The sequence below is a fragment of the Camelus bactrianus genome, chromosome 16 (assembly GCF_048773025.1).
Source record: "Camelus bactrianus isolate YW-2024 breed Bactrian camel chromosome 16, ASM4877302v1, whole genome shotgun sequence".
Classification (NCBI taxonomy): domain Eukaryota; kingdom Metazoa; phylum Chordata; class Mammalia; order Artiodactyla; family Camelidae; genus Camelus; species Camelus bactrianus.
The window spans coordinates 30,116,393-30,134,813 of NC_133554.1; the positions used below are offsets into that span (position 1 = coordinate 30,116,393).

General features: G+C 40.8%; 1 protein-coding gene across 1 annotated transcript; it reads left to right on the top strand.

Annotated features, from left to right (window-relative positions):
* Positions 1-15,824: 15,824 nt before the first annotated feature.
* Positions 15,825-16,865, top strand: LOC105075528 (uncharacterized). The gene has a single exon (XM_010963396.3). The coding sequence runs from the start codon at positions 15,892-15,894 to the stop codon at positions 16,378-16,380; it is 489 nt and encodes a 162-aa protein (XP_010961698.1). The 5' UTR covers positions 15,825-15,891; the 3' UTR covers positions 16,381-16,865.
* The last annotated feature ends 1,556 nt before the right edge of the window (positions 16,866-18,421 follow it).

Consider the following 18,421-nt stretch of genomic DNA (forward strand, 5'->3'; position numbering starts at 1 on the left):
ATTATGCTAAATGAAATAAGTCAGACAGAGAAAGACAAATACCGTATGATCTCACTTATATGTGGAAACTGAAAAAAAAAAAAAAAACCCAAAGAAACAAAAACTGAGCTCACAGATACACAGAACAGATTGGTGGTGGACAGACGTTGGGGGTGGGAGGGTGGGCAAACTGGGTGAATGGGGTGAATGGGTACAAACTTCCAGTTATAAATAAATAGGTCATGGGAATACAACATACAGCATGGTGACTATAGTTACTAATAATCTATTGCATATTTTTGAAACTTGCTAAGAGAGTAGATCTTAAAATTTCTCATCATAAAAAAATTTTATACCTATGTATGGTGACAGAGGTTAACTAGACTTATTGTAGTGACCATTTTGTAATATATATACATTTCAAATCATTATGTTGTACACCTGAAACTAATATACTGTTATACAGCAATTACACTTTAGTTTTTAAAAAAAAAGCGTAGATACATACCAGAAGAATTCAGAAGGCCCACAATATCAGGAGAGCAGGTGACACTGCTGGCAGTGGAATGTTGAAACACTGTTTCATTCTGTCTACTCCTATTGATGATATGTTTGCCTCATGACACAGCAATTTTACTCCTACATGTGTACCTAGAAGAGAGAGAATGAGGCTGAAAAATAATTAAGAAATTGTAGTACACTGTTCTACATTTATTGAAATATGAAAATTTGTAAATTCAAATATACCTTGGCTATCACCTTATCGATTCTGTTTGTCTCAATTTATAAAAGAAAGTACATGTAAGTCGGGATTTGAGATCACTGGCCCAGCTAGAAAATAGCAATGGAATATTAACAGATTGATGCTGTCTGAAAACCAGTATACTGCTTCTGCCTCTGTTCTCCTGATTTGGTGCTGACGTGCACCTGAAAAAACATTGCATCAATCATCCTCTACCTTAATGTCTCTAGGAAAACTGGGAAATTTTGTGTTGGTTGCAACAGAGATAGACACATGTGATAGTACTGAATCAAACTTTGTAGGGGATCAGATTTCAACTCAACAGGGCTTCATTCATCGCAGAACGCATGAGCATTCTGACCCTCTTAGGACACTTCCCAATCTAAGCATAGCCAAAGGGACAAAGCTGAAAAGGGTCGACTGCTCTGACCTTGGAAAAGCCACCAAGAACTATCACATGACAAGATGATGTCACATGAACAGAAATGCTACTGGAGATGATTTCTAAGTTTCTCATTTCTGGAAGAGGCTCTTAAGTTGTAGCCACAATTAAGGAAAAGATCAAACACTAATCTAAGGAGGCCTCAAAGAAACAAAAGAACAACTTCCTCCATGACAATTACCCAGTGACTCCAAAAACAACGTAAACAACAACCAGGAAAGTCCTGCTTATTGGTCCCAACACTGGGGGTCCAGTGTATAAAAGCCCCAGAACAGAAGGAGTGATCAGAATCTGAGAAACTCACCACTCAACAGGAGTTCCAACTTCCACCACTGACACCATGACCCATTCATGCTGCTCCCCTTGCCGCCAGCCCACCTGCTGTGAGTCCAGCTGCTGCCAGCCTTGCTGCCCCCAAACTTGCTATGAAGCTACTCAGACCACCTGCTGCAGGACCACCTGCCGCAAACCTACTTGTGTGACCACCTGCTGCCAGCCCACCTGCTGTGAGTCCAGCAGCTGTGGACAAACCTGCTGCCAGCCCACCTGTGTAACCAGCTGTTGCAGCCCTTCCTGCTGCCAGTCCACTTGCTGTGAGTCTAGCAGCTGCGGACAAAACTGCGGTGGGTCCAGCTGCTGCCAGCCAGCCAGCTGTGCACCCGTGTACTGCCACCGAACCTGGTACCAGCCCACGTGCTGCTGCCTGCCTGGGTGCCTGGCCCAGAGCTGCGGATCCAGCTGCTGCCAGCCTTGCTGCCGCCCTGTCTGCTGTCAGACCACCTGCTGCCGCCCTAGCTGTGTGTCCAGCTGCTGCCAGCCCTCCTGCTGATCACCTCGCCAAGAGCCATCCCCTGCATCCAACACAATCTGTCAACTGAGTTGCCATTTTGGGGGCAAATTCACTTCCTAGGTTTGCCAATTATCAGCATGCTCTCCCAGAACTTCTGTTACTCTTCTGCTTGTTTAAAGTGTGTGAATCAGCTTGTTGGAGTGCAGAGGACTTCCCCCAATTCTCTTGCTCTCGTGTAGGTGGATGATGGGCCAGCTTTGTGCATCCTTGATATGGAGTTTGTCTGGGCTTTGACTCTGAAGTCAGGTCCACCCAGTCCCTCTGAGTGACTAAGGAAAACTAATTCTGGTAACTTTTTCATAGGTTTCTGCAACTGATCAATGTTATTCATAATCATATTTTCTTTATCAATGTACTCGTGGCTCTCACACCTTTCTTTTTTCTTTTATGATCACTTTGAGTTGTCTTCCTGGATACAGGAGTCTTCCCTATGTGTCTCTCAATAAATTCCGTGTCATAATTTATCCCATATTGTGTTTGATTTATTGCACAGCATTCCTGATATAGGAATTTTAACCTGCTTTACACACTGTCTGCATTATCCATTCTGAGCATCATAATAGCCCTCCGACCCAATTATCTCCATTTTCAGAAGAAAAACATTTCATTGTGTAATGTCATGTAGCTAATCATAAACAGACTCATCCAGGATGAGGTCTTTCCTTGCTCAAAGGCACCACATTTGCATCTCAAGGAAATAGATGTCTGAGCCTCCGGTGACTATGCCCTCAGCAAGCTGTGGTTGCTGTCCTTGCTTGTGTGGTCATCCCTGGGCATGGACACAGCATGAGATACTCCAGGGAAATTCTGCATTCAGATGTATTTCCCTCTGCCCTCTACCTTCATGATAACTATCCCTCACTAAGTAATAGTAAGCTTTCTTGCCTGCTGATCTACTGACACGAGGAGCCCTAAACGACCAGAGGACATTTGTAAAATTAGGTTGTATCCCCTGACAGAAATGTGACTTCCATAGGATTAAAACCTTCAACCCAGGAGAGTCTAAATCCATGGAGATGGGAAGCACAGATTCCTGAGTATGTCACTGAGAATTAAAGTGAAGGGTTTCACTCCCGCATCCACCCATCACTTTCTGACACTACGTATACTACTTTTATGCACCTGTACGGTGCCACCTGTATGTGAACCACTTAGTGCCCACTGCATCAAGATACATACAACATGCAGAAGACAACCTATCAATCTCACAGGTTGTCACTCTAAGTAGGTTTCTCGGCTGCACATGTAGAAGACATTCCAATTTTCCATGAGGTGAGCCATTTCTCTGCCATGTGATGTGGAGCAGAGCAAGCAGATCTCATGGACTTCTGCCTGTTGTTTGACCTTGTTCACCATACAGCGGGTCCCTTGGTCCAAACTCATGATGATGATACTCTAAGTGGCTGTAATAGCACTGAGACAAGGAAGACAAATCCATACACAAAACACGCAATCGTAGTAGGGAAGAACTTGTGCCTTCTCTATGTAGACGGGGTCTCATGCAGAAAACTTGTCTTCGAGTGGGATGGTTCGGTGTCATGAGTGACATTACCAGTTAGGGCTCAACAACTTTCTTTGCTTCTGACTAACAGCACATACAGCAGAGGCAACCATGGTGAGAGGGACCCTGAGCTGTGGGGTCCACACAACCCTCTGCCTCTGCCACCATGGCTACTCTGTTGATGCTCTCCTGTGTAGATACCAGTGCACCTGAGGACAGAGGTGGGATGAGTTCTCCCGCAGTCGTGTTGTCTGGTGCCTCCTAAGTGGTGGGCACTGTCTGGTGGGCACCGACATGGGACACAAGGAGGAAATACTTTCTGCCCACACACCCATCTCCACCTAAGTGATTCTTCTCCAGATCTCCTTGTCTTCCAATCATGCTTCTCCAGGGCTCAGTCCAATCAGTCAATCTTTCAGCACTTGCAAACAGTCAATGGATATCATTTCCCATGACCCTTCTTTCTCCCACCCCACAAAATTGTGACCATGTGTACTGCTCACAGTTTTTAAAATTGGGATAGCTCCTTTTTCTACTACCTTTTGAGCCCAGAAACTGTTGGTCTGTTGTAGTAAACATTCTATCTGGCATAAAGTGCAGCAACACGGATGGACTTGGAAGGCATTACGCTCAGTGAAATAATTCAAAGATAAATACCATATGATGTCACTTACGTGGTATCTCTAAAATACAACAAACTAGTGATTAAAACAAACAAGAAGAAGATTCACAGATGTAGAGGACAAGTGAATGGTTATCAGTTGGGGGGAGGGGCAACATGGGGGTAGGAGAGAAAAAAGGATTATTATGAGATTATATAAAATCATCTGTGTGAAACTTTTGAAAATTATAAAGCACCATAGAATCTGAAGAATTTCACTCAATAAAAATAAATCAATTAGAAAGCATTCTATCGGGCATAAAAGTTGCTGTTGGGGTTATCGACCAGTGACGTTTAATGTATTTCATGTTTATATAGTATAATCACATATGTTTTTTGCAGGAATCAAATGGAATTGTGCTGAGAATGATCACCAAGTTTTCTATAGTCATTGAGATTGGCACTAAAGTCTGCTGTTGTCCCACATGGGTTGTAGCTTTTTATAAGTACTTTGGTTTGGATATTTCTGATTTGTAAATTTGAGGCTCACTTTTGTGAAGTTGGGCATACAGAGGTACATAAAAGACAAAATCTTAGATTGCCAAGGAGATGAAAGGGAAAAGGAACAATTCTCTACTAAAAGTAAGGGTGACAAACAGATTTGTTCCTGTGATATCACTTGATAATATATGAAAACACTAATCTGAAAAGATATGTGCACCCTTTTGTTCATGGTGGCATTCTTTACACTAGCCAAGAAACAACCTAAGTGCCCAACTATGATTGAATGGATAAAGAAGAAGACGTGGTTCACTCACACGCACACGCGCGCGCGCACACACACAGTGGAATACTATTCAGTCATAACAAAAGATGAAATCCTGCCATTTGCACCAACATGTATTGGCGGTATTTTGAGGGTATTTTCCTATGTGAAATAAATCAGACGGGGAGAGTCAAATTTTGTATGACTTCACTGATATGTGGAATACAACAAGCTATAATAAACATAAAGAAAGAAAGAGATAAGTAAATACGTAAGTAAATAAAAACATAAATAAGTGAACCAACCAAATCAAACAAACACAAACAGGTAGATACAGAGAAGAAAGTAGTGGTTATCAGAGGTGGGGGGCGGTAGGGAGACGGCAAAGTGGGTAAACGGGATTAACTTCATGTTGATGGAAACTAAATTTTTGGTGGTGAGCACATTGGAGGTATGCAGAAGGAGAACTATAATGTTGTACACACGAAAAGAAGAAAAGAATTGTGGCCCTTTCATGAAGGAATCTGCCTTTAGGCTGGCTCACCCAGTGAAAAAGATAAAAAAAGAGAAAAAAACACCTCCAGGTTACACCATGGGTGGGCACCGTATGTGTGACAGTAGTCGGAAAATAAAGAAATGTTTAAAGGATGATGACACAATACACATGGGAAACAGTTCATGGAGTGACTTAAATATATTCCCCCAATCAACAGGTAGCGGCTGGCAGACCCGGAATGTGAATAGTCTTCCATACGATTTTATTTCCCATAACAGGATTCTTCCACCATAGATAATTTATGGTTGAAGATAACATCTGAGGTGAACAGATGCATGATCTATGAGGGAGCTTATACGGAAAATGGATAATGCAAACTAGAATCATCTTACAACACTGGCACAGACCCAAGTAGTAAAAATGATAAGACATGTCCATACATTTCAAGAATATTTCATCCCACTAAATCAGAATCTGGTAACATCTAGAACATTTAGAGAAACCACTCTGAATTTATTTTAATGATTAAGATCTGGTTAACCTTGCCAGGGGCCGTGGGGAAAACGAGCATCTTAGAGTTCATGCAGTTGACAGGGAAATGCTGTGCACAGTCAGAAGTGCATCCTATGAGGTGGGAAAACACTGGCCAGGATTAGAGTGAAAGGAGTATGATGTTGCAGCATGGGATATCAGGAAACAGGTTTATAATGAGAGGAAGAATTGCTCAGCAATGCTATTCTGACTATCTAACCATAAATGATCCCACTGAGCAAAAGACACAGGAGACCCAGGATGGACAGATGTTAACTTCATCAATCCTTATTCATGGGAGATGCCTGAAAATGAAATAAGCTGCCATGGAGGTAGGAAGTCACATCACTGGAGGTATCCAAGCAGTTGGCAGATGGAATATCGTATCTTTGATTGGCAGCCTCTGTGAGTGAAATCTACCAGGGGCTTCTAAGGATCCCTTCCACTATTTTTTTAAACATTTTTTTTTATTGAGTTACAGTCATTTTACAATGTTGTGTCAAATTCCAGTGTAGAGCACAATTTTTCAGTTATACGTGAACAGACATACATTCATTGTCACATTTTTTTTTTGCTGTGAGTTACACCAAGATCTTGTATATATTCCCCTGTGCTATATAGCATAATCTTGTTTATCTATTCTGCATATGCCTGTCAGTATCTACAACTTTTGAGCTCCCAGTTAGTCCCTTCCCACCCCCCACGCCCTTGGTAACCACAAGTTTGTATTGTATGTCTATGTTTCTGTTTCTGTTTTGTATTTATGGGTTTTTTTGTTTGTTTTTAGATTCCACACATAAATGATCTCATATGGTATTTTCTTTCTCTTTGTGGCTTACTTCACTTAGAATGACATTCTCCGGGAACATCCATGTTGCTGCAAATGGCATTATGTTATCAGTTTTTATGGCGGATTAGTATTCCATTGTCTAAATATACCACATCTTCTTTATCTAGTCATCTGTTGATGGACACTTAGGCTGTTTCCATGTCTTGGCTATTGTAAAGAATGCTGCTATGAACACTGGGGTGAAGGTGTCTTTTTGAAGTAGGGTTCCCTCTGGATATATGCCCAGGAATGGGATTACTGGGTCATATGGTAAGTCTATTCCTAGTCTTTTGAGGAATCTCCATACTGTTTTCCATAGTGGATGCACCAAACTGCATTCCCACGAGCAGTGTAGGAGGGTTCCCCTTTCTCCACAGCCTCTCCAGCATTGGTCATTTGTGGACTTTTGAATGATGACCATTCTGACTGGTGTGAGGTGATAGCTCATTGTAGTTTTGATTTGCATTTCTCTGACAATTAGTGATATTGAGCATTTTTTCATTTGTATATTGATCATTTGTATTTCTTCCTTGGAGAATTGCTTGTTTAGGTCTTCTGCCCATTTTTGGATTGGGTTGTTTGTTTTTTTCTTATTGAGTCATATGAGCTGCTTATATATTCTGGACATCAAGCCTTTGTCGGTCTCATTTGCAAAAATTTTCTCCCATTCCGGAGGTTGTCGTTTTGTTTTACTTCTTGTTTCCTTTGCTGTGCAGAAGCTAGTAAGTTTAATTAGGTCCCATTTGTTTATTCTTGCTTTTATTTCTATTGTGTGGGTAAGCTGCCCTAGGAGAACATTTTTGAGATGTATGTCAGATAATGTTTTGCCTGTGTTTTCTTCTAGGAGGTTTATTGTATCTTGTCTTATGTTTAAGTCTTTGACCCATTTTGAGTTGATTTTTGTATATGGTGTAAGGGAGTGTTCTAGCTTCATTGTTTTACATGCTGCTGTCCAGTTTTCCCAACACCATTTACTAAAAAGACTGTCTTTATTCCATTGTATATTCTTGCCTCCTTTGTTGAAGATTAGTTGGCCAAAAGTTTGTGAGTTCATTTCTGGGCTCTCTATTCTGTTCCATTGGTCTATATGTCTGTTTTTGTACCAATACCATGCTGTCTTGATGATTGTAGCTCTGTAGTATTGTCTGAAGTCTGGGAGAGTTATTCCTCCAGCCTCTTTCTTTTTCTCAAGTAATGCTTTGGCAATTCTTGGCCTTTTGTGGTTCCATATAAATTTTATTATGATTTGTTCTAGTTCTGTGAAATATGTCCTGGGTAACTGGATAGAGATTGCATTAAATCTGTAGATTGCCTTGGGCATTGTGACCATTTTAACAATATTGATTCTTCCAATCCAGGAGCATGGGATATGTTTGCATTTTTTAAAGTCTTCTTTAATTTCCTTCATCAGTGGTTTATAGTTTTCCATGTATAAGTCTTTCATCTCCTTGGTTAGATTTATTCCTAGGTATTTTATTACTTTGGGTGCTATTTTAAGGGAGATTGTTTCTTTACTTTCTTTTTCTGTTGATTCATCATTAGTGTAAAGAAATGCAACTGATTTTTGAACGTTAATCTTGTAACCTACTGCCTTGCTGAATTCTTCGATCAGCTCTAGTAGTTTTTGCGTGGACCTTTTAGGATTTTCTGTATATAGTATCATGTCATCTGCATATAGTGACACTTTTACCTCTTCTTTTCCAATTTGGATGCCTTTTATTTCTCTCTCTTGCCTGATTGCTGTGGCTAGGACTTCCAAGACTATGTTGAATAGGAGTGGTGATAGTGGGCATCCTTGTCTTGTCCCAGATTTTAGTGAGAAGCTTTTCAGTTTTTCACCGTTGAGTACTATGCTGGCTATTCGTTTGTCATATATAGCTTTTATTATGCTGAGATATGTTCCCTTTATACCTGCTTTGGTGTGAGTTTTTACCAAAATGGGTGTTGAATTTTATCAAATGCTTTTTCTGCATCCGTTGAGTTGATCATGTGGTTTTTGTCCTTTTTCTTGTTGATGTGATGTATTACACTGATTGATTTGCATATGTTGAACCACCCTTGTGTCCCTGGATGAACACCCCTTGATCATGAGGTATAATCATTTTTATGTGCTGTTGGATTCTATTTGCTAATATTTTGGTAAGATTTTTGCATCTATGTTCATCAGTGATATTGGTCTGTAATTCTCTTTTTTGGTGGTGTCTTTGCCTGGTTTTGGTATCAGGGTGATGGTGGCTTCACAGAATGTATTTGGGAATAGTCCCTCCTTTTTGATCTTGTGGAAGAGTTTGTGAAGGACTGGTATGAGTTCTTCTTTGCATGTTTGGTAGAATTCCCCGGTGAAGCCGTCCGGTCCTGGACTTCTATTTGTAGGGAGGTTTTTTTTTTTTTTTTTTTTATTGCTAATTCGATTTCCCTTCCACTATTGAATCACTGTGAGGTCCCTAAGTCCTCAGTGTTGTTCAAGCACTAAGGCTGATTGACTGCTGACATTGCTGTAATTCGCTCAAGTCCACAATCATTGAAAGGCATGACATTAAAAACAATAATACATGGTACCATGAAATTATATTATCCATTACCTAGGCAAAAAGAGCTCTTTCCCAGAAAGGTTTTTAAGTTGACCTTCAATATTTTGACAAATCTATGAGGGCCTGAACTTGATTCTTGCAGATTCAGAAATCTACGCTTATTTCACTCTTATTTACATACAAAGGATGTCCACTTGTTGGGGCATAACAGTTTATCCATCATCGTAAACTGATATGCCAATTTTTTAATCACAGTCATAACTGCAATAAATATAGTTTTTATAGGCTTTTTACTTATAGGCTTTTTTTTTTTTTTTACCAGTTTTCCATGCATGAATATCTAAAGGAGAGATCAGTAGCAATCAGAAGATTATTTTGTGAGCAAAGAATTAGAAGAAGTATTTGGAATGATGAAAATTTGAGTGGCATCTTGCATTTATGTCAAACACGTGGTCTTTCCCAAGGGACTGGAAGACTCAGGCGCAGTGTCCCTCTCCCCTGTGCACTTCTTGGCTGTGCACTGCCAACTTTTGCACGTGAGCCTCTCCTAACTCTGAACTTCCATGGTTGACTATCCCACCTGCATTTAAGAAACATGCATTCATTTTTCAAATCCTCCTCCAGGCTAGAGGAAATTCTGCTTGTCTTGACAAAGCCCTTTTTCTATAAAATACCTTTGCAAAAATTGATTTTGCTCCTATTTATGTCCTTTAAGTTCCACTTTATAGACGGGCAATGCCATCAACTGTAGTTGGTATGACTGGTCACGTAAAATTAAAAAAAAAATCTATTGAGTAACTACTAGATATAGTAAGGGAGTTTGGTAACAAGATCAGCATACATAAATTAATTGCTTTTATATATGTCAGGAACAGCGAAAGAATAAAAAATTTAAACTATAGCCTATAATAGCATACAAAATAAAATACCTAGAAATAAATTTAATAGCAGTGGGAAAGACCTCTACAGAGAACAGTATAAACACTTTGGCCACACACTTCTACGAATAATTCTACTCATGGAATTTAATCCAACAGAGATGTTCATATATGTTTAACAGGACAATTTTTATTAGTCCCAGATGGCAAACAGCCCACATGTATATCAACAGTATACAAATAAAATACATCATATTCATTCAGTGAAGATCATACAGAGAGGGGGATGAATGTCCTATGGATAATTACATGGATGATTCTCACAATATAATTTCTCTTCCTATTGAGAGAGATAATTTGAAACGAAAGGGGTTAAGTTCTATTTCTTAACCTGGTAATAGGGACATGGGTGTGTTCACTTTGAGATAATCTATGAAGTTGGTCATTTTCTCACGTGAGAAGGGAAGAGAATTTGTGGGGGACCGTATGAATTCAGAAGGAACAACGCACGTGACATGCACCTGTGCGTAAATCCTTACAGCAGGAAAGCTGTCCAATAACCCAAAGACACAACATGGGATGAAAAGTGGAAGAGGATTTATTTAGAAATGTGGGTAAGATTCCCTGCTTCTAGGGAGACACCTCAAAGTGATCATGAAAAGAAGAAAGCAGGGTACAAGAACCATGAATACATTGAACAAGAAATGTGATTATGAAGAGTATTATGAAGATACGTAGCAGAAACTGAAGGAAAAGTCATGAGGATTTTTTTCCCCTACGTTACATGTGGAGAGAAGGTAAAGATCATGATTTCAGAGTCAAAGCAGAGACCAACACTCCCCGTGGAGGATGCAGGAAGCCAGCACAGGACCACACACATAGGAAGAGAATCAGGAGGAAGTCTTCCACACTCCATCAGGCTGATTCACAAGCTTTTAAACAGGCAGATGAGTAACAAAAATGTGGTGGTAGAATGCTGGCTTTCAGCAATGTTTGGAAGTGACATTTGTTCTAGAATGCCAAATCAGATGCTAAGAAGTTTGGTATGTGAGATGGTGGTTCTTGGAGAGGTGATCAGCAGCAGGAGGGCTGGCAGCAGCTGGACACACAGCTAGGGCGGCAGCAGGTGGATCTGACAGCAGACAGGGCGACAGCAGGTGGTCTGACGGCAGACAGGGCGGCAGCAAGGCTGGCAGTAGCTGGACCCGCTGCAGGTTTGTCCACAGCTGCTGGACTCACAGCAGGTGGGCTGGCAGCAGGTGGTCACACAGGTAGGTTTGCGGCAGATGGTCCTGCAGTAGGTGGCTTGAGTAGTTTGATAGCAAGTTTGGGGGCAGCAGGGCTGGCAGCAGCTGGACTCACAGCATGTGGGCTGGCTGCATGTGGTCCTGCAGCAGGTGGGCTGGGAGCAAGGAGAGCAACACAAGTGGGACATGGTGTCAGTGGTGGAGGCTGGAATCCTGTTCAGAGGTGAGTTTTCCAGAATCTGGTGACTCCTTCTTTTCTAGAGTTTTTATACATGGGGTCCCCACAGTTGTGACAAATGAGCAGTATTTTCCTTATTTTTGTTCACATTTTTTCCATGGTCACTGGGGGAACTGTAAAAGAAGAAGTTTTCCCCTAGACACTATGAATCTTTAAAAAATAATCTTCTAATGTGTTTCTTAATTGAGAATAATTCACAGAAACTTTTTCTGATGAAAGGAAGTAGTCATATCATCAGTCTCATTCCTGCTTTGATTACTATTTGATCATGTGACATAGTTCCCACTTACTTGGGGAGGGTCAGAGCAGTTATCACTCCCCAGTTTTTCCTTTTGGATATATGTAGATTGGGGAGTGTTCCTGGGGAGGAGCATGCAGCCTGTATCTTTACAATGACTAGAGACCAAATGCGTTTTCCCACATAGGCCTGATTCAAGAGTATTTCAAATATCACTTTGCAGCAACCCACACCATTTGTATATGCCAGTTCTACGAAAGACACTTGGGTAGAGGACGTTTGGCGATCTTTCAGATGGGAAAGGTGAACTGAAGTAGGTGGATAAAAGCAGAAGCAGTACACTGGGATTAGGAAGCATAAATCAGTTTACCTCCTGGAGTGACCAATAGTCCTAGCCAGGATGGGAGATTTTCACATAGGCCTGTGGGCATTTCCAAGCAAATCAAGATGAGTTGGTGACTCTCGTTAAGTCTTTACCAGCAGAGTCAGTGACTTGAAATCACTGACTGCACTTTTCCTGTTTTCTTTCTTACTTTTTTGGTATTATATGAATTAGACTAAATAGGGGATACCTAAGGTATATGTGAGTTCTAACATGTTCAAAACATTTTTGTGATTAAATTTCATTTAAAAAGTGCTCAGATTTAAAGTTTACAACTTGTTAAAATTTATTCATTTTAAATTGGATGGAGTATCACAAAATGAACAACCCATGTTGCTATTAGTGAGTTAAGAAATTTTTAGTTCAGTTCTACTTTAGAACTGAACGACCCTCTCGAATTATACCCCTCATTCATTCCCAAAGTAAGTGATCATTCCTTTGACTTGTAGCACTGTTTGTTAGTTAGTTAGTTGGTTTTGGATGTTTTAGACTTTGTACAAGTGGCATATTATGGAATTGACCTCTTGTATACATTCTGATTGTGAGATTTATCCGGGTAGTTCATTCATTCTTGTTACTGTATAATCTTCCACTGAATAAATTGACATAATTTATTTTCTCACCCTACTGTTGATATATATGTAGGTTATTTGAAGTTTGGCACTATTGGAAATATTAAAATATTAAAATAGTTTTACTATGTATGTTTCTGTACTTGTCTTTTGATAAATACATATGTATATTATATAAATAAAATGTTTATTTATTTACACATTTGAATGTATACATTCAGTTCATACAATGGAAAGATATTCTGTGCTCATGAATTGGAAGAATTAATATTGTTGAAATGTCCATATTACCCAAGGCAATCTACTGATTGAATATAATCCCTATTAAAATTTCAATGTAGTTTTTACAGGGATAGGAAAAATAATCCTAAAATTTGTATGGAACCAGAAAAGACCTCAAAGCCTAAAACAATCTTGAAAATGAAAAATTGGAGGCATCATGTTCACTGATCCCAAACTATATTACAAAGCTCTAGTAAACAGAACAGTATGATATGGGTATAAAAAAGACACATAGATCAATGGAACAGATGCCCAGAAATAATCCACACACATATGGACAGTTAATTTACAATGAAAGAGCCCAAGTTACAAAGTGAGGAAAGAACAGTCTTTCCAATAAATGGCGTTGGAAAACCTGGGCAGTCACATGCCAAAGAATGAAACTGGACCACAGTCTTATAGGATACACAAAAATTAACTCCAAATGGACTAAAAACTTGGCTGCAAGACCTGAAACCATAAAACTCCTAGAAGAAAACTTAGATGGTAAACTCCTTGACATAGGTCTTGGCAATGAGTTTTGGGATTTGACAGTAGAAGGAAAGGCAACAAATAATCAAGTGAGACTGTATCAAACCAGAAAGCTTCTGGACAGTAAAGGGAACAATCAGCAAAATGAAAAGGCATCCTACTGAATGAGAGAAAATATTTGCAAACCACGCATCTGATAAGGCATTAATATTAAAATTATACAAAGAACTCACAAGACTCAATAGGACAAAAACCCAAACAATCATTAAAAAGGGGGAAGAATTAAGGAAAAGACATCTTTCCATAGAAGGCATAGATGAACAATAGGTTCGTGAAAAGGTGCCCAACATCACTAACCATCAGGGAAATGCAAATCAAAACCACAATGCCGTATTAACTCACATCAGTTTAGAAAGACAATTGTTTAAAAGATATGAAATAACAAGTGTTGGTGAGGATGTGGGGAAAAAGGAAACTTGTGCGTTGCTGGTGGGGATGTAAATTGATATAACCATCATGGAAAACATTATGGATGTTTCTCAAAAATTAAAGGCAGAACTACCACATGATCCAACAATTCCACTTCTGGGTATTTATCTGAGGAAAACAAAAACTCAGCAAGATATATATGCACCCACATGTTCATTGCAGCATTATTTATAATAGCCAAGATATGGAAAGTGCCTAAGTGTCAGTCGATGGAAAAATAGATGAAGAAAATGTGGTTTATACTACACAATAAAATATTATTCAGCCATTAAAAAGAAGGAAATCTTCCCATTTGTGATGACATGAATGGACCTTGTGGCTATTATGCTAAATGAAATAAGTCAGACAGAGAAAGACAAATACCGTATGATCTCACTTATATGTGGAAACTGAAAAAAAAAAAAAAAAAACCCAAAGAAACAAAAACTGAGCTCACAGATACACAGAACAGATTGGTGGTGGACAGACGTTGGGGGTGGGAGGGTGGGCAAACTGGGTGAATGGGGTGAATGGGTACAAACTTCCAGTTATAAATAAATAGGTCATGGGAATACAACATACAGCATGGTGACTATAGTTACTAATAATCTATTGCATATTTTTGAAACTTGCTAAGAGAGTAGATCTTAAAATTTCTCATCATAAAAAAATTTTATACCTATGTATGGTGACAGAGGTTAACTAGACTTATTGTAGTGACCATTTTGTAATATATATACATTTCAAATCATTATGTTGTACACCTGAAACTAATATACTGTTATACAGCAATTACACTTTAGTTTTTAAAAAAAAAGCGTAGATACATACCAGAAGAATTCAGAAGGCCCACAATATCAGGAGAGCAGGTGACACTGCTGGCAGTGGAATGTTGAAACACTGTTTCATTCTGTCTACTCCTATTGATGATATGTTTGCCTCATGACACAGCAATTTTACTCCTACATGTGTACCTAGAAGAGAGAGAATGAGGCTGAAAAATAATTAAGAAATTGTAGTACACTGTTCTACATTTATTGAAATATGAAAATTTGTAAATTCAAATATACCTTGGCTATCACCTTATCGATTCTGTTTGTCTCAATTTATAAAAGAAAGTACATGTAAGTCGGGATTTGAGATCACTGGCCCAGCTAGAAAATAGCAATGGAATATTAACAGATTGATGCTGTCTGAAAACCAGTATACTGCTTCTGCCTCTGTTCTCCTGATTTGGTGCTGACGTGCACCTGAAAAAACATTGCATCAATCATCCTCTACCTTAATGTCTCTAGGAAAACTGGGAAATTTTGTGTTGGTTGCAACAGAGATAGACACATGTGATAGTACTGAATCAAACTTTGTAGGGGATCAGATTTCAACTCAACAGGGCTTCATTCATCGCAGAACGCATGAGCATTCTGACCCTCTTAGGACACTTCCCAATCTAAGCATAGCCAAAGGGACAAAGCTGAAAAGGGTCGACTGCTCTGACCTTGGAAAAGCCACCAAGAACTATCACATGACAAGATGATGTCACATGAACAGAAATGCTACTGGAGATGATTTCTAAGTTTCTCATTTCTGGAAGAGGCTCTTAAGTTGTAGCCACAATTAAGGAAAAGATCAAACACTAATCTAAGGAGGCCTCAAAGAAACAAAAGAACAACTTCCTCCATGACAATTACCCAGTGACTCCAAAAACAACGTAAACAACAACCAGGAAAGTCCTGCTTATTGGTCCCAACACTGGGGGTCCAGTGTATAAAAGCCCCAGAACAGAAGGAGTGATCAGAATCTGAGAAACTCACCACTCAACAGGAGTTCCAACTTCCACCACTGACACCATGACCCATTCATGCTGCTCCCCTTGCCGCCAGCCCACCTGCTGTGAGTCCAGCTGCTGCCAGCCTTGCTGCCCCCAAACTTGCTATGAAGCTACTCAGACCACCTGCTGCAGGACCACCTGCCGCAAACCTACTTGTGTGACCACCTGCTGCCAGCCCACCTGCTGTGAGTCCAGCAGCTGTGGACAAACCTGCTGCCAGCCCACCTGTGTAACCAGCTGTTGCAGCCCTTCCTGCTGCCAGTCCACTTGCTGTGAGTCTAGCAGCTGCGGACAAAACTGCGGTGGGTCCAGCTGCTGCCAGCCAGCCAGCTGTGCACCCGTGTACTGCCACCGAACCTGGTACCAGCCCACGTGCTGCTGCCTGCCTGGGTGCCTGGCCCAGAGCTGCGGATCCAGCTGCTGCCAGCCTTGCTGCCGCCCTGTCTGCTGTCAGACCACCTGCTGCCGCCCTAGCTGTGTGTCCAGCTGCTGCCAGCCCTCCTGCTGATCACCTCGCCAAGAGCCATCCCCTGCATCCAACACAATCTGTCAACTGAGTTGCCATTTTGGGGGCAAATTCACTTCCTAGGTTTGCCAATTATCAGCATGCTCTCCCAGAACTTCTGTTACTCTTCTGCTTGTTTAAAGTGTGTGAATCAGCTTGTTGGAGTGCAGAGGACTTCCCCCAATTCTCTTGCTCTCGTGTAGGTGGATGATGGGCCAGCTTTGTGCATCCTTGATATGGAGTTTGTCTGGGCTTTGACTCTGAAGTCAGGTCCACCCAGTCCCTCTGAGTGACTAAGGAAAACTAATTCTGGTAACTTTTTCATAGGTTTCTGCAACTGATCAATGTTATTCATAATCATATTTTCTTTATCAATGTACTCGTGGCTCTCACACCTTTCTTTTTTCTTTTATGATCACTTTGAGTTGTCTTCCTGGATACAGGAGTCTTCCCTATGTGTCTCTCAATAAATTCCGTGTCATAATTTATCCCATATTGTGTTTGATTTATTGCACAGCATTCCTGATATAGGAATTTTAACCTGCTTTACACACTGTCTGCATTATCCATTCTGAGCATCATAATAGCCCTCCGACCCAATTATCTCCATTTTCAGAAGAAAAACATTTCATTGTGTAATGTCATGTAGCTAATCATAAACAGACTCATCCAGGATGAGGTCTTTCCTTGCTCAAAGGCACCACATTTGCATCTCAAGGAAATAGATGTCTGAGCCTCCGGTGACTATGCCCTCAGCAAGCTGTGGTTGCTGTCCTTGCTTGTGTGGTCATCCCTGGGCATGGACACAGCATGAGATACTCCAGGGAAATTCTGCATTCAGATGTATTTCCCTCTGCCCTCTACCTTCATGATAACTATCCCTCACTAAGTAATAGTAAGCTTTCTTGCCTGCTGATCTACTGACACGAGGAGCCCTAAACGACCAGAGGACATTTGTAAAATTAGGTTGTATCCCCTGACAGAAATGTGACTTCCATAGGATTAAAACCTTCAACCCAGGAGAGTCTAAATCCATGGAGATGGGAAGCACAGATTCCTGAGTATGTCACTGAGAATTAAAGTGAAGGGTTTCACTCCCGCATCCACCCATCACTTTCTGACACTACGTATACTACTTTTATGCACCTGTACGGTGCCACCTGTATGTGAACCACTTAGTGCCCACTGCATCAAGATACATACAACATGCAGAAGACAACCTATCAATCTCACAGGTTGTCACTCTAAGTAGGTTTCTCGGCTGCACATGTAGAAGACATTCCAATTTTCCATGAGGTGAGCCATTTCTCTGCCATGTGATGTGGAGCAGAGCAAGCAGATCTCATGGACTTCTGCCTGTTGTTTGACCTTGTTCACCATACAGCGGGTCCCTTGGTCCAAACTCATGATGATGATACTCTAAGTGGCTGTAATAGCACTGAGACAAGGAAGACAAATCCATACACAAAACACGCAATCGTAGTAGGGAAGAACTTGTGCCTTCTCTATGTAGACGGGGTCTCATGCAGAAAACTTGTCTTCGAGTGGGATGGTTCGGTGTCATGAGTGACATTACCAGTTAGGGCTCAACAACTTTCTTTGCTTCTGACTAACAGCACATACAGCAGAGGCAACCATGGTGAGAGGGACCCTGAGCTGTGGGGTCCACACAACCCTCTGCCTCTGCCACCATGGCTACTCTGTTGATGCTCTCCTGTGTAGATACCAGTGCACCTGAGGACAGAGGTGGGATGAGTTCTCCCGCAGTCGTGTTGTCTGGTGCCTCCTAAGTGGTGGGCACTGTCTGGTGGGCACCGACATGGGACACAAGGAGGAAATACTTTCTGCCCACACACCCATCTCCACCTAAGTGATTCTTCTCCAGATCTCCTTATCTTCCAATCATGCTTCTCCAGGGCTCAGTCCGATCAGTCAATCTTTCAGCACTTGCAAACAGTCAATGGATATCATTTCCCATGACCCTTCTTTCTCCCACCCCACAAAATTGTGACCATGTGTACTGCTCACAGTTTTTAAAATTGGG